Source organism: Sander lucioperca, chromosome 14 (assembly GCF_008315115.2).
Source record: "Sander lucioperca isolate FBNREF2018 chromosome 14, SLUC_FBN_1.2, whole genome shotgun sequence".
NCBI classification, from domain to species: domain Eukaryota; kingdom Metazoa; phylum Chordata; class Actinopteri; order Perciformes; family Percidae; genus Sander; species Sander lucioperca.
In genome coordinates this window covers 6390980-6414274 of record NC_050186.1, presented here as the reverse complement: position 1 = coordinate 6414274, position 23295 = coordinate 6390980, and the positions used below count along the sequence as shown (strand labels likewise).

Genomic DNA, 23295 nt, shown 5'->3' with positions numbered 1-23295 from the left:
CTGGAGGGACTGAACATATTCACATTTAACAAGCTGACATCAGAGAAGTTTTTTTTACTTTTTTTTCATAAAAAATGACTCAAACAGATTAATCAATTATCAAAATAGTTGGCGATTATTTTAATAGTTGACAACTAATTGATTAATCTTTGCAGCTCTATTAATGTGTTGATCACAGCTCATTTGAATGACCTTATATACTATATAATAATCTTTGCTGATAATAATACATCATCATTTATTTTATGACTATATTTTGTATTCTTAACCTGAATCGGCAAAGTAACTAAAGATATTAGATAGCAGAAAATGGAAATCCTAAAGTACAAGAACCTTAAAATTGTACTTAAGCACAGTGCTTACAATCCAGATAAACACACGCACGCACACACAGATCTGTGGAAACGCAGGTGTGATGATTTCAACAGTTTCCCGCATGAATGAGACAGCGCTGTGTTTGTGTTGCCGTAGCAACCCTGACCTGCGGAGGACCGACGTCTCCATGGAGACGCCCCTGAAGAGGACGAACAGCGGCAGCTCCTCAAGCTCCAGTACCCCCAGCTCCCAGGGAGGCTCCAATGAACGAGGTACATACGGACACACACGCACGCACGCGCGCACACACACACACACACACACACACACACACACACACACACACGTTTTCTACTTCTATACTTGTGAGGGTCCTCCTTCATATAATGCTGTCCTAGTTCCTCGCCATTACTTTGCATTTATTTAGGGAATAAGAAGGGACTTACAATAAAGCAACACAACCTCCATAGCAACAAGCTCGATGTCGTTAGAAAGTTTCCAAAAAATGTCCTTAGTTTCCAAATAATTTCCTCACTGTCACAGCTGGAAACTGAGTGCATTATTTGAATATTGAGGTCATTTGCATCCTCAATATACAAATAACGCACTCAGTTTCCAGCTGTAGCTCAGGTGGTAGAGCGGCCGTCTACCAAAAGGAAGGTCGGTGGTGCTGCGCCAGATGCTGCGCCATCGGTGTGTTAGGGTGTGTGAATGTTTATCTGATTAGCAGGTGACATCTTGTATGGCTGCCTCGGAAGTATGAATGTGTGTGAATGGTGAATGGAGCCTTTACTGTGTAAAAGCACTATATAATTGCAGTCTATTTATTTTGTAAAAAAAGTCCACACTTTCCAAAACTTCTTAATGTTTGAAAAATATCCTCAGTCCTCACTGTGTGTGTGTGTGTGTGTGTGTGTGTGTGTGTGTGTGTGTGTATGTGTGTGTGTGTTCAGGTAATTCAGCTGCTAAGACTGAAGGCTCGACACTGTCTTCCCACGAGACCAAAGATGACGGCAGAGAGGTGACACGACCCAGCAGGCCTGCAGTGAGTAAACACACACACATGCACACACACACACAGACACACACACACACACACACACACACACACACACACACACACACACACTCACTCTGACTCTTCACTCTGAACTAACCACGCTGCTGTTCATGTTCACTCTCTTCCTCACATCGTCCTTCAGAGCTATAAGAAAGCTGTAGACGAGGTTAGTGACATTTCTCCTCCTTCACCCCTCTCTCTGTTCCTCTATCGGTCTCACCCCGTCTCCCCCACTGCTCAGTGAAATCTCTCTCTCCTCCCCTTTTCACTCACCTGTCCATTCACTGTGTTCCTACTGCAGTAGTCTTACATTCGAGTGGGAAAGCCCCTAGCGCTAGTTAGCTAGCTAGCTTGGTTGGCAAGGCGCAACCGAACGCTGAACAATTTTAGGAGACCAAAATGTTTTCGATTAACTTTGCTGAATGAAAATACACAGTGAGAGGGTCAAAGTTTAATGATGAAAACACGGACAACACCCAAAAACAAGTTCAAGTCTATTTGGTTGTCCACAGTGTTAGCATGATTAGCATTGCTTAGCCTCTGTCCTGATCGACAGGGCCTAAAGCATCCCCTGCTTTATCGTCTGTTTTAAAATAAATGGGACCATAATTTACAAAATGAACATCATGCTGTGTTGAAGAAGACTTGAAACTAGCGATTGAGACCATAAACCCGTTATGAAAATGTTTACTGAGGTAATAAATCAAGTGAGAAGTAGGCTCATTTTCTCATAGACTTCTACAGAAACAGACTTCTTTTTGGAGCCAGTGGGTCGCCCCCTGCTGGAAATTAGGGAGAATGCAGGTTTGCAGACCCGGAAGTTGCTGCTTAGTAAAAACCCACTTTCACCCATTCATCCCCTCTTCTCTCTGATTAGATGTTAGATGATGGTCTCTGTTGTATCAGGAAAGACGCTGCTACTTCTGTAGGATTCATGTCTTCCTCTCATATCCACTTTACTTCCTGTTATCACTTCAGACATCTCTGCTCTCATGTTTCACTTCCAGTCACTCACTCTCTCTCTCTTTCCTTTCTCCCATTTTATCTTTTCCCTCTCTCTCATCAGGAGGAGTTGGTAAGATAACCCCTCACACATTGACCCTCCCTCCCCACAAACACACTTCCTGTCACTGAACCTCTCACATGCACAACCCCTTTTTGCTGTAGATGTCACAGAGCCTGAATTTAAAGTCCCCTGAACTTTAACCTTTAACCTTCCTGCACTGATGGCGTCTGTACTCTGACTCTCTTCTCCCCTCACTGTCCTGCTGCTCGCTGCCCTCTCCACTGTTGACAATCAGTAATGTGCCTGAAATGTAATCTCACTAACAGCCTGTGCCACAAACTAGTAGACTAGTAAACTATAGTCAAACTAGGGCTCGGTACCGAATTCAATACTTTTTAGGCACAGATTGAATAGCCTCTAAAGCACACGTGTCAAACTGAAAGCCCGTGGGCCAAATCCGGCCCCTTGCTAATTTTGATCCGGCCACTATATACATTTAGGTTCACAATACATTTTGGCCCAAATACTTTTGTCACTTTTCACGTTTTTTGATGCTTTTTCCAAAGTTTTTGGCATTTTCTTCGTAATTTTTGTCGACCAAACTGTAAGTGAGAAGACTATATGAAACATGCAATAATACAGTCAAAGATATTTGACTTTTCCCATGTCATAAAAGCAATAAACTGTGTCTGGCCCTTGATGTGATTCTCATTTTCTAGTGTGGCCCTCTGGGAAGTTGAGTTTGACAAGTATCGAGTATTGAAAAATGCCTTGTCATTCGATACCAAATTTCAATACCTAAGGAGTAATGCTGCGTTCCAGACACAATTTTTAGCCGTAAGTTACGACTTCAAGTCACGACTTGGTAGCGTTCCAGGTAAAGTCACGACAAACCCCTCTAGCTAGCGTTAGCTAGCGCTACCTAACGTTGACGTTAGCTAGCGCTAGCTGATACTAGCGATTTCTAGTCGGCGACATATTTTGGGCTTCATTTAATTAACATAACCTGTAGTAGTACACAATCATATGTGTATTGTTTTGATTACAATGTGTACTTTACGTTGCCTATTTATGTCTATTTATTTCTATTTCTCACCGTTAATCACCGTCGTCTGTACAGCATCAACAGGGGTCGCCATTGCTGTTTATGTGTGTGTGAGACGTCAAAAACTGTAACTGGGAGTACAACGATCTGGTACGAGTTCACGAGTAATAAGTTACAAGTTTGACTGCTGTTCCAGGGCACTTTCACAGGTCGAAGGTTGTGAAAACACTGGTTACAGGTTGCCTGGAACGCAGCATAACTCTCATCAGCGTCAGTGAGACACGCAGGAAAAACTCAACGTTACGCAGATGCTCACGTAGTAGGAGCAGTAAAATACATTAAAAAAATTGGGCCGTGATGTGTAATGTTGTAATTTCTCTTTGTTAAAATAGATATTGGAAAAAAAAAGTAAAAAAAAAAAAAATAAAATCGTTTAGGAACCGGTATCGAGAACACACTATTGGTCCCCATACGGACCAAAGTACGGAGTGTGCACTGGTAGCTGGAGAGATGCCAGTTCACATCCTGGGCACTGCCTAGGTGCTCTTGAGCAGTTGCTCAAGGCGCACTCGCAGCCCACTCACCCTCACATCACTCATTTGTGCATGAATAGGACCTGAGCGTGTGTGTGTGTGTGTATTTCAGGCCTGTGTGTTCCAACAAACAGAGTGTAAATTGTAATTTCCCCACTGGGGATCAATAAAAAGTATAAATTATTATCATTATTGGTATCGGTACCCAGCCCTAAGTAAAACCCTCTTTTATCTCTCCCTTCTGCTTGGTTTCTTTTTTTTTTTTTTTTTTTTTAAAGCTGCATAAACTCTGACCAGGGTCCAAAATGAGCACCATCTACCAGCCAAATCCTGGTTAAATATGCAAATGGCTGGTAGATTTGCTTCACTCTCCAGCCAAAGAAACAATGGTAAACTATTGATTGGCTGGTAAAATTTGAACATTCACTAGCCATTTGGCTGGTGGACGAAAAAACAAGTGTTTTTGCTAGTTTAAGACCAGTTTCCCGTCCAGCGCCCGCATCGTTTAAATAGCAAATGCACCTGCGCCCGTCTGTGCGCTCATGGGCGTGCTGGTCTTACAGGGAGGTGTGTTCAGGTGCATTCTGGGCGTGCTGGTCTTACAGGGAGGTGTGTTCAGGTGCATTCTGGGCGTGCTGGTCTTACAGGGAGGTGTGTTCAGGTGCATTCTGGGCGTGCTGGTCTTACAGGGAGGTGTGTTCAGGTGCATTCTGGGCGTGCTGGTCTTATAGGGAGGTGTGTTCAGGTGCATTCTGGGCGTATTGCTGTCTTGAGGCAGCGGGAAGTGATCGCACCATTGACCAACAAAAACCTGGTCTAAAGTCAATAATTTTGAAGCAAGCAAAAAGCAAAAGCATTTCATTGTTATTTTAACAGAGCATTAGTAAAATGCTCCTAGGCTCGTGCACAGCGCGCACACTATGCTAGTTACACACACAGGGACGCACAGCAGCACACACACATGCAGAAGATTACAAATAAAAATATTACGGTGCAAATCCTCCATCATAATAGCAATGCTCCAAGGTCCAAACGCGCCTGGCTTTTAAAGGGAATGGGAGATGATCTCTGATTGGTTGATTGCATTTTATACCCAAAACACACCTCTGATTAATGAAGACACTAAGTACAACCCTTTAGAACCATGCACCCGGCGCACGGACCCTTTTTTCTGCCGTCAAACTAGCAAAAGTGGATTTGGACACGTCCTAAACGCACCTGCACCAGGCGCTTCTCGCCGTGAGTTTAGATCGTTAAAATAGGGCCCTAACTCTGACACTGAAATGATTTCAGGGTAAAACAAAGGAACCGGGAGAAGGGAGCACATTCCTTCCGCTGCTTTTTAACATCTACGCCGGCTTCCAGCTGGTTATAAATACATTTTATGAGTTCTGCTGTGAGTTAATAAATCACTTCACAGATTGGAGCCAAAATACATGTGTGATGTGTGTGCTTGAAGTCGCATTCAGCTTCACACAGATGGAAACACTTCATGATGACCTCATGGACCCTAGCTTCAACTGTTTTGAACCTAAAATGAAAAAAAACTTTGTGGAAACTTTTTTGATTCATGTGATTCATTATTTTTTCAACCAAACGTTTCTCTCCGTTATTAAATTAGGGGCACCTGTGGTAATAATAATAAAACATTAGAGGCAGCTTATTGCTACACTGTAACTGCACCGAAAATGTATTTCTGGTCTCTTACATTTCTATTCATTTCTTTTACTCAGATTTTGCATTTTGACACATACAAGTTATATATTTAAATTAGACATACAAAAATGTCACACGTGTCAAACTCGAGGTGCCAAACCCGACCCCTCGCAGATTTTGATGCGGCCCGCCTATTAATTTAGGTTCACGATAAAGTTTGGCCCCGCCTAGTTGTGCGCCAAACCAAAAAGACGGGAAACTGTTTTTTAAACTCCAATTACGCAACACTCAGAGCAGAATATGGCAGATTTACCAACTTTGAGATTCCCCCAGAAGCAGAGAGCTTTCATATGTAGACTGTGAAACAGGTTGCTGTAAAAAAAATCTAATCATTGTTCTGCTTGATTTGCTCAACTCTATGATGGGCTAAGGAACTTTTTGCTGACTTTTGTGGGCTCTATGTCGACCCAAGTTCGAAAAAGTCAAAACGAGCGACAAAAAAAGCAACAAAATGTTGTAAAAACAGTTAAAAAAAGCAGTTAAAAAAAAAAAAAAAAACTGCGACATGCAATAATACAGTCAAAGATATTTGGGTTAGGGTTAGTACTTGGCATGGGGTACTTTCCATAAAATCATCTCTCAATACAAATCAGACCAGCTATTAGGCTAACCGACATAAAACCATGCCAATCTCTAGGTATGGTGAAGGGGATGTGATGATGTGGGGGTATGGTGAAGGGTATGTGATGATGTGGGGGTATGGTGAAGGGTATGTGATGATGTGGGGGTATGGTGAAGGGTATGTGATGATGTGGGGGTATGGTGAAGGGTATGTGATGATGTGGGGGTATGGTGAAGGGGATGTGATGATGTGGGGCTATTTTAATTCCAAAGGCCAAGGGAACTTTATCAGGATGCATAGTATCCTGGATCCATGAAATAACTGGCCTTTCAAAATAAAAGTCTGCCTGCCTCTATGGGAATTTAACATAGGGGTGTACTGACTTTTGTTGCCAGCGGTTTAGACATTAATGGCTGTGTGTTGAGTTATTTTGAGAGGACAGCACATTTACTCTGTTATACAAGCTGGACACTTCATACTTTACATTGTAGCAAAGTGTAATTTCTTCAGTGTTGTCCCATTAGAAGATATAATGAAATATTTACTAAAATGCGAGGGGTGTACTCACTTTTGTGAGATACTGTAGGTACATAAAAATGAAATGAAAAGGGTAAAAACAAAAGATAGAGGAAGTCATAACGATGGTCCATAATGTTTGGAAAAAAGAAATGTTTTGAGTTTTGATTTAAAAGTGGTGATAGAGCTGGCTTCTCTGACATACAGCGGAAGGTTATTCCAGAGGTGCAGTGCTCGATAAGAAAAGGCACGGTGGCCTGCCGATGTCTTTTGACTCTAGGAATGTCTAAAAGATTGGTACCCAGGGAGTGGAGCGGTCGTGCGGGGTCTGAACACAAAGAATGATACAAAACCTGCCCATTTATTTCAAAAGAAAAAAGCTGTAATGACACCTGTGAAGTAAAAGTTGTCTCCCTTGTATTTAGTGCATGAATCTAAACATGACTTACATTTAAAAACCTGTCATCTGCAATCTGTAGAGATCCCTCTTTCCAACCGACTCGGGGTGAAATCTGGGTAACACTTTACTTGAAGGTATCGACATAATCGTGACATGACACTGTCATAACTATGACATGACACTGTCATGAACCTGTCGTAAACGTTATAAACAAGTTATAAATGTTTATGACTTCTGTCATTAAGTGTCATTCGGTTTTTGTCATGACAAGTTGACATTGTTTGGGTTGTCTTGGTCATGACAACTTGACATTAATCAAAGTGACATTACCAGAAGTTGTCTTGGTCATGACAAGTTGACATTACATTTGTTTGGCGTGTCCTTATTAAGACAATTTGACATTAACCAAGATGACATTACCAGAAGATGTATTTGTCATGACAACTTGACATTAAATTTCTTTGGAGTGTCCTTATTAAGACAACTTGACATTAAACAGGATGACATTATGTCAACTTGTCATTACAAAGACATCCCAAACAAATGTAATGTCAACTTGTCATGACCAAGACAACTTCTGGTAATGTCACTTTGATTAATGTCAAGTTGTCATAATCAAGACAACCCAAACAATGTCAACTTGTCATGACAAAAACCGAATGACACTTAATGACAGAAGTCATAAACGCTTATGACACGTTCATGACAGTGTCATGTCATAGTTATAGTTACATAGATACCTTCAAGTAAAGTGTTACCGAAATCGGTTCACTTTGAGTTTTATCTTTGCTGACTTGCTGTCGTGGATGTTTTTTCCCCGTCCTCCAGGACCTGACGGCTCTGGCCAAAGAGCTGCGGGAGCTGCGTCAGGGGGAGGAAACCAGCCGCCCGCCCGTCAAAGTGACGGACTACTCCTCGTCCAGTGAGGACTCTCACAGCAGCGATGACGAGGAGGGAGAGGGCGGGGCTAACGACGGGACAGTGGCTGTCAGCGATATACCGCGCATTATGTGAGTATACTTCTATTTTTATTAAAGGGATACTATGTGGATATTCAAGCCACTTTGCATCATAATAATGTTGGTAGTATGTGTAAATGTTAAACTGCCCTCCACCTTACCATCGAGGCCTCCAGAATGGCGCTGTAATGGGGCCTTAAAAGTTCGGCCCTACAAGGCCCGACCTCTTTTGCCTTTTGTCAAGAATGAGTAATTTATACATTTTTTAACATAATTTATTCATGACTAACGGAGGCTATAGGCCACTTGGAAGTTGGAACAAAGAAATAAAATAAGTCCTCCAGAGGCCAGCCTCCGTTTCACCTCCTCAGCATCCATTTTCACGCTAATCGAAACGCATGATGATAGAAATTTAGACCGGGCAAAAGATCTTCAGCTCTAGCTATATTGTCGATTATTCTGTCAATCATTTTTTCGATTAATGGATTAGTTGTTTTGGTCTATAAAATGTCTGTTGATCAGTGTTTCCCAAAGCCCAAGATGACGTCCTCTAATGTCCTGTTTGACATAGTGGCCAATAGGGGTGGAACGGTACACAGAAGTCACGGTTCGCTTCATACCTCGGTTCAGACATCACGGTTCGGTTCGGTACAATGGAGGCAAAAGCAAAACAAAAATGCAGAAGGCAATTTTTGTTATTGTGCATGTCTCAGGCAGTCCACTGAGCTAGCTGTAACAGCTTGAAGTGTATAAATTAAGATGTAAACAGTAAACAATAAGTACCCTGCATCATCTCCAGACTCCATCTGGAACTTGTAAACAAAATAAGACAATCAGCTAGTATGAGGGATACAGCTACGTCCGTGTTTGGTTGTATATGGAAGGGACTAGTTTGCTTCGTCTGGACTCACTGGACCGACTGACTCGACATGTAGGCGGAGCTCGGGAGCTTCAGAGCTAAGGGTGGGGCTACAGATTAGGTGTCCTGAAGAACCGCGTGTCTAACAGTAGTTCCACATTACATTAATTAATTTGCACGCAAGTTTTATTTATTTTTATACCGTGTATTCTCGGTGTAAATTCATGTACCGAACCGAGACGCCCGTACCGTTTCGGTTCAATACGAATACATGTACCGTTACACCCCTAGTGGCCAAACAATGGAATTACATATTCTGTGTCCGGCCCAAAAGAACGTTTTTCCCACAGTCTCACATGGCCAAAGAGAGTTGTGTAAGTCTGTCAGCAGAGAAGCATATTAAGAAGAGTATTGAGTAACAACGTTGACTCTTTCAGGCCGGCAGCGAGTCAAAGTACCAACGAGTCCTTCGGCATGATGGGAGGTCACGACGACGGCCACGACGACTCGTTTGGAAACAGCTCCCAGGACAGCACCCTGATGATGCGTGAGGTGAGCCGCCTCTCAGTCCTGACCTTTGACCCGTAGCCTCGCTGACTCTACACAATCTAACGCTCGGCGCTCATGAGCTCATTCAGCGGCTCTGCATGCCTCGCTGTTTCCTGGTTTTGTTCTGGTCTTTGAGTGTAATAACACATGCTGGGCGGGGAGGCTGTGTGTGTGTGTGTGTGTGTGTGTGTCTGTGTGTGTCTCTGTGTGTGTGTGTCTCTGTGTGTGTGTGTGTGTGTGTGTGTGTGTGTGTCTCTGTGTGTGTGTGTGGGTTTGCACACATATTCCCCAGATGATTTTTAAAAAATAAACTAAAAATCAGCCACGCAGCTTCACCTATTCAATCTAAAATTGACATTATGTCTCGATACATTTTCACTTTTATCTTGATAAAATCTAACCGGTATTTTCTATCATACATTACGTTATCGATTGGTGCAAAATAAGCCTCCTATTTTATCACATTTAAACACGAAGGCAACATGTAAGGAATTTGTAACTCTACACACAAAATGCCCACACATAGATCTCTTTTCACACACATTTTTCCCGGTCCTAGGAATGAGACCATGGTGCCATTTTGGCCTTTCAAAAAGGCAACAAATTCCTTGCCATATCTCTGAGCTTCTGAAATTTGGTGTAACATCAATCAAATACTGTTTCACATGGTTCCAACGGCCATGGAAAAGTCAGTTTTGGAAGATTTTGGAAGAATTACAAAAACAGTTCCAGGCCTGGAAAAGCCATGGAATTGTGTTGTGTTTAATGAAAAAGTGTTACAGAAATCTTCTGTGGATAACCTTTGACGTAATGTAACATAATGCCAAATTTATTTTCTGCAGGCTATCTGTTGACATAACGTAGCTCAAAATTCAGTCAAAATATTTTACAGAACTTAGTTGTTTGTTCTCAATTAACATATACATAAAGTTTGATGAATGACGATTGATTTATTTTGTGAGTAGATTTCTGTGTGTGTGTGTGTCTGTCTGTCTGTGTCTGTCTGTCTGTCTGTCTGTGTGTGTCTGTCTGTCTGTGTGTCTGTCTGTCTGTGTGTGTATGTCTGTCTGTGTGTGTGTGTGTGTGTGTGTGTGTGTGTGTGTGTGTCTGTCTGTCTGTCTGTCTGTCTGTCTGTTTGTGTGTGTCTGTGTGTGTGTGTGTGTGTGTGTGTGTGTGTGTCTGTCTGTCTGTCTGTGTGTGTGTGTGTGTGTCTGTCTGTCTGTCTGTCTGTCTGTCTGTCTGTTTGTGTGTGTGTGTGTGTGTGTTTCTGTGTCTATGTGTGTGTGTCTGTCTATGTGTCTGTGTGTGTGTGTCTGTGTGTGTCTGTCTCTCTGTCTCTGTGTGTGTGTGTGTGTGTGTGTGTGTGTGTGTGTGTGTGTATGTCTGTGTGTGTGTCTGTCTATGTGTGTGTGTGTGTGTATGTGTGTGTGTGTGTCTGTGAATCATGATGCCAGTTTATTGTCGTGAAAGGTTAAGAAACTCAGCAAATATTCACATTTGAGAAGATGAAAACAGAGAAGTTGTGACATTTTTGCTTCAAAAAATTCTTGCCAATTAGTTTTCTAACATTGATTTATAAATGAACGGAATACCCATCACAGTGTGTGTGTTCATGTGTTAAATTCTGGTTGTTTCCGAGGTCTAAGTGGAAGATTTCGGATCTGTCTTTGTTTGAGAAGCTTTTCCACCCAAACAGGAAAAAATATGCACAAGTGAAAACCCTGAATACATTTTGGAAATGAACAGAAAACATTGACTTTATTCAGCTTTAATCCAAAAGACAACAGCAGCCTGCCTGTGTGTGCTGTGTGTTGTGTGATAACATGTATGAAGCAGCACCGTGCTGGGTTCAGTGCCCACCCGTCCTTCTAAAAACAAACGCACCCAAACCCTCCGCCGGTTTCCTCCCTCCATCCCCTGACCTGTCAGTCACAGCCTCGCTGCACAGTAGCCGGCCCCCTCTCTCTCTCTTTCCAGAAACAACGGAGGCGGAGCTCTGCCGCCAGCAACGGTTTCCCCGGCAACACTAATCTGTTCGCCGGCAACGCCAATCTCCCTGATTTGGTGCAGCAAAGCCCCTCCCCCCTGGTCTCCCCTGGCGACGCCTCTGGGGCCCAAGTAGGTGGAGCAGCACCCAACTGTCGGCCCCTCCCCAAATCCCCCCCCACTCTCACTGATCCTGACAGACCAGCACCCTGTCACCTTTTCACCCTGTTCACCCCGTCACACCCCACCTGCCCTCAAACCAACTGCTCCTTTATCAGGGTGGGAAATTACCGGCAGCCACCCAGCAAACAGCTCGATGGTGTTTTAAGCCCCCAACGTCGACTTCAAGGCACCTAACCCTAACCTTTGTCCAGTGATTCTTTCAACCTGCTTTTAAAATCTGTCTTTCTTTTAAACTAGAGATGCACCGATAGACCGGCCGGTGACCGGAATTGGCCGGTTTTCACGTGCTTGGCTATGACCGGCGACCGGCAGGTCAGTCTGACATATGCTGATTTTATGCCGGTCAACGCTCCAATTAACTGACAACATAAGTTATACCAGTTACAGTTCTCAAGGACGCACGCACACACGGACGCCACAGCACGGACGCCACAGCACGGACGCCACAGCACGGACGCCACAGCACAGTCTCTTTTTCCTTTCTCTCAACTTTTCCGCGGTGTGAAGCGCGTGTCCGCGCTATTCTCGCACATGTAGGAACCTGGTGAGTTAACCTGCAACATGTCAGCTGTTTGGGAATTCTTCAGCGTGTGTGCAGAAGATAACAAGTTTGCAATATGCAACACCTGCAAGGAGAAAGTAGGGCGTGGAGCGACGACACCAAAAACCTAAATCACATTTCTTTAGTTGGATATTGGATGTGAAAAGAAGGAAATGGTTCTAACATTGCTCTTTAGATGTGTGTGAATGTCCCACACCAGGAGTAATTTATATAGTTCTATTATATAGTGATCCATTATCTGTTCAAAAAATATTCTATTAAAGAAAAGACAGAAAATAAATATTTGTGTGTGCTGTAAAGTGGTTAGAAAAAATGAAATCGGAATCGGCTAAAATCGGTATCGGCTGGCCTAACTCAAAGAAAATCGGAATCGGTCTAGAAAGTTGTAATTGGTGCATCTCTATTTTAAACAGCTTTTCTATAACCAAACTTGTTTTTTTAAGGAGGTTTTTAAGTGTTTTATTCACACCAGTGATCCCCTTGTGCCCGTGCCCCTCGTTTTAACCCAAACCTAACCCTAACCATTGCCTAATCCTAGTGCCTTCCAGGCAACGCTGCCTGGAAGACGACGTTGGGGGGCTTAAAACACCAAACACCCAACAAACACCAGTTTGTAAAAACTTAGTTTATTTAGTGCGTTTGGGTTGAAGTGGTGCAGAAAGAATAAAAGCTGCTAATAAGTCATATATTAACCCTTGTGTTGTCTTCCCGTCGAGCCTAAACTTATTGACCTTCTGGGTCAAAATTGAAAATGAACTTTTTTTGGTGCTTTTTCCGATGCGTTTGTCGCTTTTTTGATTCTTTTGGTGCTTCTTAAAATGTTTTTGTCACTTTTTCAACGCTTTTTAAAAAAATTCATCGTCAATAAGCCTAATTTAAATGACATTATACCTACTTTTTTTGTTTAAAAAAAAAAAAGAAAGCAGAAATGATGCATTATCTTGACCAATAGTTAAGATCAGAGCATGTTGAGGGAATCGCAGAATGTCAAAGTTCAGTCAGGAGACTTTTAAACCGTTTAAACATTGTTTTTCAAATGCTATAAAATTGAATAAAACACCCAAAAACCAATGTACTGTAAGTAGTCATTCATTTTATCATTCATTTTACCTGCGAACAACGTTGCATGGGTTCCATACAATGTCCATGCATGCATCCAAGTTATTTTGAGGGTTACTCTATATCATCTTTACTAATTTTTTACTGACTAAGAGGGCTGCCCCCTCTTAGTCAGTAAGTCAACTAAACGGTCATTTTGGTCTAACTCTGATTTTCCACCGGGCACGTCTGTGCTGCGTTGTGGCTGCGCCGCGGTTTTGTTCCGTCCTCCGTGACGCACCATCATACCACACCTCTCAGAAGCAGAGCGTCTTGCTGCCCGACTCGCAGATTTTATTTTCTACAAGTACTACTTCACAGTCTACAGTCTACTTCACAGAACAATCCTGTGTTTATTAAGCTAATATCTACCTTCCACTCCTGCAATTAAACTCCGTGTGTTGTCCTTATGAAAAAGATCTGTGTTGTCCTATTATGTTTTTCCACACTTCGCGCACGCTTCTGGGACACGCCATGGCTGGTGGCTGGTGGGTTATCAAGCATTGACTTGAATGCCCGGAACGCAGCGCAGATACAGCTTACATTGGGCCCAAAAAAATCAAGCTCGACCCTACCCGAGCCCGTGCACGTTGCATCCGAGCCCGGCCCGGCCCGACACATTCACTGTAATTATGAGCCCGAGCCCGATTTAAACCTGACAATTTTTTAATACGTGGGCCGTTATAACTGACGTTCTCAACTACAATTCTGAGTTGTTTGAACTACAGAAATCTGTTTAGAATGATCTTAATGAATAATGCACCAAGGACGAAGCATGTAAACTGCTGTTTGTTTATTCAGACTGGAATGGATCGCAAATGGATCCGAACGAAAAAAACGTTAAAAAAAAACCTCGACCCTATAGCTGCTCCCTCAGCCGAATAGTGAGGGGAACAGATCAAGGCAGCAACATAATCAAAGCCCTGGAACCATGTAGGAGACTTTCTTGTCTCAATCACCTAATTAATACTGCAGTCCTTCGGCACGGTCTGCATGCTGACGCACTGGCCGTGAACAGTGCTGCAGAGGGGGGGAGACACGATGTAGCACAGTTTACCTCCCACTCAAGTCAGGTCAGGACATCCACCCAGAGCTACAGGAGAAGCTGGAGAGGCAGAGCTTGCTCCCCACCGAATAAGGCTAATAAAGTAATGATTAAAAAAACACAAATGCTTGATCAAGGGCCCGGCCCGAGGGTTGGGTCCGGTTCGGGCTCGGGTTCGGGCAGAGAATCTAAACTCTAAGCACAGACGCGTTAGTGGTAGTGGAAGTGAAAAAAATGTGTCAAACGTTGAACAAAACGACAAAAACGTGACAAAAATGTCAGAAAAAGGGTCAAAGTCATCGAAAAAAGCGTCAAAAAAGTGTTTTTGACCCGAGAAGACATGGTCGGTGGGAAGACCACACAAGGGTTAAACCCAGTCGACATGTCATTCTGCTGCTTCACTCGGGTTCATCTTATTTTTTTACCTCTTTGCACCACAGAGCAACAGGAAGAGGGTTTTTAAAGGAAATGAGACTCTAAGCATGAAAATAAAAAATGACAGCATGTGGCACTTTTAATTTCCTGCCCTGTATTTAGATCTTTGGCTCCAGCGTTTTTGCCCACAGATGGATTCCTTCCCTCCCTCGCTCCGCTCGTTTTCTCCCCCCCTCCCTCTCTCAGTTTTCCAGCATCTGATCCAGAAAGTGTCCTCCACCCTGAGCACATGATGCAGGTAGCTGACAAAATAAAAGAAACACTGACAATTAAGTAAAAGTGGAAGAAACGCAGTATGAAGCCAAAAAGGTTTTTCATTATCATGACACAAGAAAGGGGGAAAAAAAACAGAAAGTTGTTGGATCCTTTTGAAGATGTTTCCGTGGCTCACCGTGATTAAAAAGCCTTCACTAAACACTTAACTGTGTTTTCTTTTATTTCAACAGTTACCTGCTTCATTCAGTTTGCCCCAAAACTAACAAACAGTCAGATAAACGTGTGACTGACTGTGTTTCTGTGATCTGCAGTACGGGATGGGCAGCAGCGGAGGCTCCAAGTCTTCCTTCACACCGTTCGTAGATCCGAGGGTGTACGGGACCTCCCCGACTGAGGACGACGATAACATCTCTGCCTCAGGTACGATTCCTCACCGGGTTGGACCTGGAACCATAGACGTAACTAAAGGTATAGTAAGTGATGTTAATCCAATACACGTTTTTGTCAAATTCGGTGAATACAGTCACCTAGCTCTCTATTTTGTGTGTGCGCTGGAAAAAAAATCCGGTGTTAATACACAGCTCTGGCTGTGTAAATGGAAAACAAACAGAAAGGAGTGCACGAGTCACAAAACACTGTTCCAGCCAATCAGCAACAGGCGGCGACAGTTGATGGGAGGGGGGATGTGAATGTGAAGCCGGCCAGTAGTTATCTGGTTGTATTTGTTTGGCAGTTGAGTTCAAATATCAACAATTTTTGTGCAGAATCACTTACTGCACCTTTTCACGGGGGATAGGGGGTTACAACCCCCACAATAATCAAAACTGGCCAGTGCAAACTAATTTGAACTAATTTAACTAAAAAAAGTTTTAAAAAAAAAGTTATAAAAAAACATAACTAATATATAAAATAATAAATGTACGCAAACTCCCTCTAGTGGTACGCGGATGGAATCTCTGATATATTTTGAAGAAATGAAATAAATTAATTTAAAAACATAATACTTTAGAAACACTTCAACAATACTTAAACTATGATCAGGTTGAAGTCATTTAAAATAAGCGTTTCCTTAATGTGTAAATATTTTTGTTTCGATATCAGCCTGCTACGTGGTCATACAGGAGTGCGCATACATCCATAATTAGTTAGGAGCTGGAGGGACGGAGAAAGTACAGCGTGTCTGTGCCTGTCAACAAATAATGTTTTTAGGAATAAACCTGCCTTCTGCGTGAACTGTCCGTAGCTGAATAGGGTAGGCCTATGCTATTCTATTTTAACGTAGGGCTGGGCGATTTGGAGAAAATCAAACATCACAATATTTTTGACCAAATACGTCAATATCGATATTGCAACATTATTGTAGGATTGACAAGTGGTGCTTTCACAAAATATTTACACAATGAGATTTGTGATAAATAATCATCAGGAATGTGGATACAATGATTAAGTGGTGTCTAATCTGACTCCAGTTAATGAATTCTCGCGCCTTCTTATGCAAATGGCTGTATTTATATAGCACTTTTCTAGTCTTAACGACTACTCAAAGAGCTTTTACATAGTACAAGAACCGTTCACCATTCACACACGTTCATACACTGTGGCCGAGGCTGCCGTACAAGGTGCCACCTGCTCACCAGATAAACATTCACACACATTTACACTCCAATGCACAGCATTGGGGGCAACTCGGGGTTCAGTGTCTTGGCCAAGGACACTTCGACATGGGACTGCAGGGCGATAGCCTGGGTAAACCCTGACTAACTTCCGGCAAATTTGAGATTTGCTCTGCAAGTCAGTCTGGCGAAGAGCCCATTCAAACCCATTTCCAATGTCCCCAAAATCGAGGCACCAATCACAACCGCTGAGGCGGGCTTTACGCGACGGCGATAGCGCAGCGACGGCGAGCAGCTTTTTGTTTACATTCAACATGACGGCTACCGAAGCGCAGCGTCACCCCCGTTGAAGGACTATCCAATGCACCCAGAGGCATTTGAGCGGCGTCCGTTGGTGACACCCCTTTGGAAATGAACTGTCAATGAACCTTTCCCAGATGTTGATCCCTGGTGTCAACCAGGCTAGCAGGGCGAGGGATCGAACCACCAACCTTCCGATTGGCAGGCGACCGCTCTACTGTCTAATCTGACTCCAGTTTATTAATTCCTGCGCCTTCTTATATTGGACTTACATTCACCATACACAAGGATCAATCTGAGACGATGAGTTCAGTCAGCCAAGTTTACTGAGTCCAGCATAAAGGTTACAACACAGCTGTGGGTTCACAAACAGAGACTAAGTTTCCCTAGCGACAGACATAAAGTCAGAGCTCAGTCCACCAAGTTGTCTTCTGAAGTGAGCCCCGATCTATTCTCTCCCTTAAGCTTTTATCCTCTCCTCTGCACCTTATGGTGTCTTCTTGTTTCTAGGCAGAAACTGTTTTCTTCACACACACACACACACACACACGCCAGGGTCGGGGCCTCTTTGTGGTGCAACTTCCTCTTCCGTTGTCGTAACTTTAACTGTCTTTCTTTTTTTTTCTGCTTATCTGTCTGGTACCCGATGCACTTTTATGCCATATAAGGCCTAAACTTACTTCCTCTTCCTCAATGACTGCACGCAGCTCTTTTGCCATGAGCACAAAACAATTTTTACTATCAATATTCTAAAGTGGGTAAAGGCAAATAATAAAACAGCTAATTGCTCTGGTAAGTTCAGAAAATGACATCACTTAATTGTAACGCAGCCTTTAAAAGCAGGAAACACTTGTCATATTACAAAATCACGTTATCTAAAAATTAAGACAATATCTAGTCTCGTATCATCGATTTATATTGATATATTGCCCAACCCTATTTTAATGTGGGCCATAATGGTGCTACTTAGAGAGCCCATTATTTTCTGAAAGGATACGTGCTGTAAAAAGAGAACCACTGGCCTAGATTAATACTTTATTCTTCAAATTACATTACTGTTCTTCCTCTTTATAATTCATTTGCCAAAATGTCATGAAATAAAAACAATAAGAACCTTTTCCTTCTATTTCCTTCATTATAACATTCATATCTCAGCGCTCGTGGTGCAGGTGAGGTCATCCATAGTAAAATAGCAAATGCACTTGTGGCTCTGTGAGAAACTTTGTGTGATAACGTTGTGTGTGTGTGTGTGTGTGTGTGTGTGTGTGTGTGTGTGTGCGTCACGTTGTGCTGCAGCGCTGTTTGCTGATGAGCTGCTGAAGCACGAGCAGGAGCTGGAGCAGGCGAGGCTCAACGAGGCCCGCAAGATCTCGGTGGTCAACGTCAACCCGACCAACATCAGGCCGCACAGCGACACGCCCGAGATCCGCAAATACAAGAAACGCTTCAACTCTGAGATCCTGTGTGCGGCTCTCTGGGGTGAGACGGTCACACAAACACCTTCACAACAATAATACTGAGATGCAGATGCCGATGGCAGATGGCCGCCCACCAAGAGCCTGGGTCTGTCCGAGGTTTCTGCCTAAAAGGGAGTTTTTCCTCGGTCCCTGTTGCACTACATGCTTGCTCTTGTTGGGTCTTTGTAAATTATAGAGTGTGGTCTAGACCTACTCTATCTGTAAAGTGCCCTAAGATAACTCTTGTTATGATTTGATACTATAAATAAAATTTAATTGAATTGATTATTAATAACTAGAGATGGTCCGAAACCATTTTTGCTTCGCGATACCGATTCTGATACCTGAACTTGCGTATCGGTCAGTACTGAGTATCGATCTGATACAAGTGTGTTAATATATATATAAATACATACATATACAGATGAAATAAGGTGCAGATGAATAACAAATGGGATATTGCACGGTACAGTTTTATATCCCATTTGTTATTCATATGCACATTATCTCATCTGTATATATGTATATGTATATATATATATATATATATATGTGTGTGTGTGTGTGTATATATATATATATATATATACACACATATATGTATATATATATATATGTGTATATATATATATATATATATATATATATATATATATATATATATACATATATATACACACATATATATACACATATATGTATATATATGTGTGTATATATATGTATATATATATTTATGTATATATGTTTACCTGTCTGTATATAATAGAGGTATTTAAAGTGTACATATTATTACTATTGTTACGATTTGTCATAAATTGCATGGCTTTAACATTGATGTATCATATCTTATTTATCAATGTTAAAGATGGACCAGGTCAGCACTTTATTTGAAGGGCCACAAACATGATGAAGTCATGAAGAAGTAATGTTTAGTTAATCGTGATTACAACACTACAATTCAGTTTCTTTAGCCTGTCACTTTATCTACAGATTAACCTATGAAGACGACACGAAGACGATTTTTCTATTTCTTATAATACTTTTTATCTATTCTATCTCTGTTTAATGTGAGTTTTGGAGCTTCTGTAACAAGGGAATTTCCCCCAGTGTGGGATCAATAAAGTCTATCTAATCTGATCTTAAACACCAGGCATCTGTGTGTCCGTGCAGGGGTGAATCTGCTGGTGGGGACGGAGAACGGCCTGATGTTGCTGGATCGAAGCGGTCAAGGCAAAGTTTACAACCTGATCAATCGCCGACGCTTCCAACAGATGGAAGTCCTGGAGGGACTCAACGTCCTGGTCACCATCTCAGGTTTGGATGCCTCCTAAAGCACTGCTGGAATGGAACTAAGTACATTTACTCAAGTTTTGTATTTCATTTGATGTACTTGTATTTGAGTATTTCCATGTTCTGCTACTTTCTACTTGTACTCCTCTACATCTCAGAGGTAAATATTGTAATTTTTACACTTCATCCTTCAGTTTATCACGAACATTCAACATCAACACATCTGGCGTTACAAGGTTTTTACCGGACAGGAAGGGGATGAAAAACTGTCATTTGAAAAGTAACTAAAGCTGTCAGACAAATGTAGTGGAGTAAAAAGTACAATATTTACCTCGAGGGGGTACAGCAGGTATAAAGCTGTATAATACTCAAGAAAAAAAGTATATAAATACAGTACTTGAGTAAATGTACTTAGCTACATTCCACCATTGATGTCTGAAATGTGAAACCTGAACATGAAAACATATTTACATGTAAGGAGAATGTAATTTCTCTGAATTGTAATGTTTTTTTCCCTTAACCAGGGAAGAAGAACAAGCTGCGTGTTTACTACCTGTCCTGGCTGAGGAACAGGATATTACACAACGACCCAGAAGTGGAAAAGAAACAGGGTTGGATCACTGTTGGGGAGCTGGAGGGCTGCGTGCACTACAAAGTCGGTACGAAAACTCATTTATGTGGGTTGTGAGGACACAAACGCGTGAACACACCAACATTGTGGGGACTCACCTCCAGTTTGGGGACAAAAAGTTGAAGTTAGCCAGTAAATTTAAAGGTTAAGTTTTTTTAGAGGGGGTTAAAGCTTTAGTGCGTAACTTTTTGATATTAATGAACATCAGTTACATTCAAGCCGTTGCCAAATGAGTTGCTCACAGAAGGCTTGTATCATGTGGAGGCGCCGACAGTTTTGTTGTCATTTCTTAGAATTCCTCATGTGGGAGACAGAAACTACTCACTATAGCTTTAAGATTGATTTCCTCTTTTAATCTTTTGATTAACCGGGTGACTATATATTAATCTTGGGTAGCTCTAGTCTGGCTATCACCAGACCAAGCTCAATCTTTTAAGATTGAACATTAGTCTGGGGAGTCTGCTCTGTATTTTCTCTGCACAAGAGGCGTGATCAACGGGCATAGTTCAAATGACTCTGTACACAATTGGATAGTCCTTCAACCAATCAGACCAACGATCCGAGTGACGTAGCAGCGACAGCGGCATCAACGGGTTGCTGCGCTTTGGTGGCCGCCATGTTAAATGTAAACAAGAAGCTGCTTGGTCGCTTCTCTATCGTCATCATGTTAAACCCGCCAATAGCGCGCCAGGTGGATAAGCCAGTTTGTGATTGGTCCCCGCAAATTTGTAACGGAAGCAGGATAGATAAACGTACAGGTTTCCAGCCTGAGCTGCAGGGAGAAATCAAATCGCCGGCAGATCGGGCTGGGTTTACCCAGTCTAGGGTAGCCCGGATGTTGCTATGTAAATGATTCTAAATTGAAATTTTGAAACTGAATTTGACCAATTGGATTTGACTGATGAGTAATCAGTGGCTGTTAAAATTCAAATACGTATGTCTCTTATTTGCTTCCCTATTTATCACTATATTGATGCAACGTATCTGACTGTTTTTACGCTGCTCTGCTCTCCTCTCCTCCCGCAGTGAAGTACGAGAGGATTAAATTTCTGGTGATTGCTCTGAAGAACGCAGTGGAGATCTACGCCTGGGCGCCTAAACCTTACCACAAGTTTATGGCCTTCAAGGTAAGCTGCGTCAGGATAGATGGATAGATAGATTTTTATTGGTCCCAAAAAAATGGGAAATAACGGTGTTGCAGCAGCAAAAATGTCAGACACACAGCACACATACAGAGTAAACATTAAATAATAGGAAAACAATATACATGAAATAATAATAATAGTTGCGCCTGACGTGTTAAAGAGTTGGGTAAAAGTGGATAAAAGACCTCTTTGTTATTTATTCTACTACTCTGGCTAGTAGTCCTTACCTAGCTACTGTCAGGGCACGCCCTCATACTCTGCTTCTGACTGGCTAGTAGTCCTTATCTAGCTACTGTCAGGGCACGCCCTCATACTCTGCTCCTGACTGGCTAGTTTTTAGAATTATTTTCGAAAAAAGTGTCAATAACATAGAAAAAAGGGACAAAAACGCAGAAGAAAAGAAAAACTGTGCAAACGTGGAAAAAGTTACAAAAACGGCAAAAAAAGCAACAAATGGAAAATTTTGACGTTACATTGCAGCCCGGTTCACGACTGCCAGTAACAGCTACTCGTTCAATACTGGACCAGTGTCAAAGATTTTTGGATCCCATTAGTCACTTTGGGCGCTGGTGCGGTTCGTTTGGGCAGGTGAGAACGCGGCAATCGAACTCTGGTGCGCACCAAAAGCGGACCAAACAAGCGTACCGAGACCTGCTTGAAGAGGTGGTCTCGGTGCGCTTTCAATCCAACTCTGGAGCGGTTCCTTTGTGGTGAGAACGTGATCCGTACTCGAACCGCACCAACTATACGTACTCCTCCAGTCTGAGCTAATGTCTCCTGGAGTCAGGTGTGTTCAGCAATCTGCGATGCAGCAGAGCAGCAAACTGTAGCAGCTTGCAGTGTTTCTATCACAGAAATAGACTGCAGTCAAGCTCGCCGTCCATCACTCGTATCTCCGTGGTCAAACCAGCTACCGCTGAAATTGGAGACAGACGGCGGCAGAGCAGAGCGAAGTCTCGGTGACCAGAGCAGACGTAGTAACGTCTCTTGCGAAACAATGTCTGATAATTGTAATGAAATGAGCTGGTTTGACCACTAGACCAGAACACAGGACCTTCCTCCTGTATTTACTTTCTTGCTCCCGCCCCAAGACATATCCGACCAATAACAGGGCTGGACGCATTGTGGTACGCTTGGATTTTTCCAGGTGTGAAACCAAAAACAAACCAAACCGACCAAGGGCAAATCGCTCCAAGTTTGCTAACTCACCAACTGATTCGGACCAAAGCAAATGAACTACAGGTGTGAAAACGCCCTTAGACACTAGTCTATATCCACGACGTTTCACTTCCGGGATTGTTCAGGTGCCACCGGAAATTCCCCCAGATGTCCCTCATTTTCGGCCGGATGTCCGTCCCCTTCCTCTGTCTCTGTGTTGGCGTCCTAACCTCCGGTGGATTTCTGAGGACTATGGTTAACTGCTCCTCAGATCTCTGCAGGGTAAATCCAGACAGCTAGCTAGACTATCTGTCCAATCTGAGTTTTCTGTTGCACGACCAGTGGTGGTTTTAGACCATTTCAAATGGAGGGGCCAGGCTGGGGCCACATGCAATTTTAGGGTTTACCAAATAGATTAAGCACAAGTGTTACATACCACCAACACTCCATTGGTTTGGTTTTACAAAAGACCAACAACAATACACATATAACAATAAACACAAGAATACTTATTCAGTGTTAACCTACATTTTATTTATCACTGCACATGAATAATGTCCCCTATTTGGGGATAAAGATGGGGTTCAAAATGTATGAAAATATTTGCCATAGTTAGGGAGGCCAGAGGGGGGGTCAAGGCTTAATATTACGGG

The 23295-nt window shown here is 42.5% G+C and overlaps 1 protein-coding gene and 1 long non-coding RNA gene across 25 annotated transcripts in view; one reads left to right on the top strand and one right to left on the bottom strand.

Annotated features, from left to right (window-relative positions):
• The window catches only part of tnikb (TRAF2 and NCK interacting kinase b), an 83713-nt gene that overhangs the window by 49117 nt on the left and 11301 nt on the right, over positions 1-23295 (top strand). For 10 of the 24 annotated variants that reach the window (XM_035991307.1, XM_035991301.1, XM_035991311.1 and 7 more), the window contains 12 exons: positions 472-587; positions 1269-1360; positions 1518-1541; positions 2442-2450; positions 7982-8163; positions 9409-9523; positions 11498-11638; positions 15357-15513; positions 18255-18437; positions 19589-19732; positions 20233-20367; positions 21366-21466. In XM_035991307.1, coding sequence (XP_035847200.1) covers positions 472-587; positions 1269-1360; positions 1518-1541; positions 2442-2450; positions 7982-8163; positions 9409-9523; positions 11498-11638; positions 15357-15513; positions 18255-18437; positions 19589-19732; positions 20233-20367; positions 21366-21466 — 1399 coding nt within the window. The remainder of the gene's footprint in view (positions 1-471; positions 588-1268; positions 1361-1517; positions 1542-2441; positions 2451-7981; positions 8164-9408; positions 9524-11497; positions 11639-15356; positions 15514-18254; positions 18438-19588; positions 19733-20232; positions 20368-21365; positions 21467-23295) is intronic. The other 14 variants (XM_035991309.1, XM_035991298.1, XM_035991318.1 and 11 more) reach the window with 10 other exon arrangements.
• On the bottom strand, positions 5506-15700 carry LOC116039996. The gene is made up of 3 exons (XR_004102553.2): positions 15509-15700; positions 9900-9905; positions 5506-5517 (listed from the first exon to the last, which is right to left on the bottom strand). It is a non-coding gene; the product is annotated as an uncharacterized LOC116039996 (long non-coding RNA).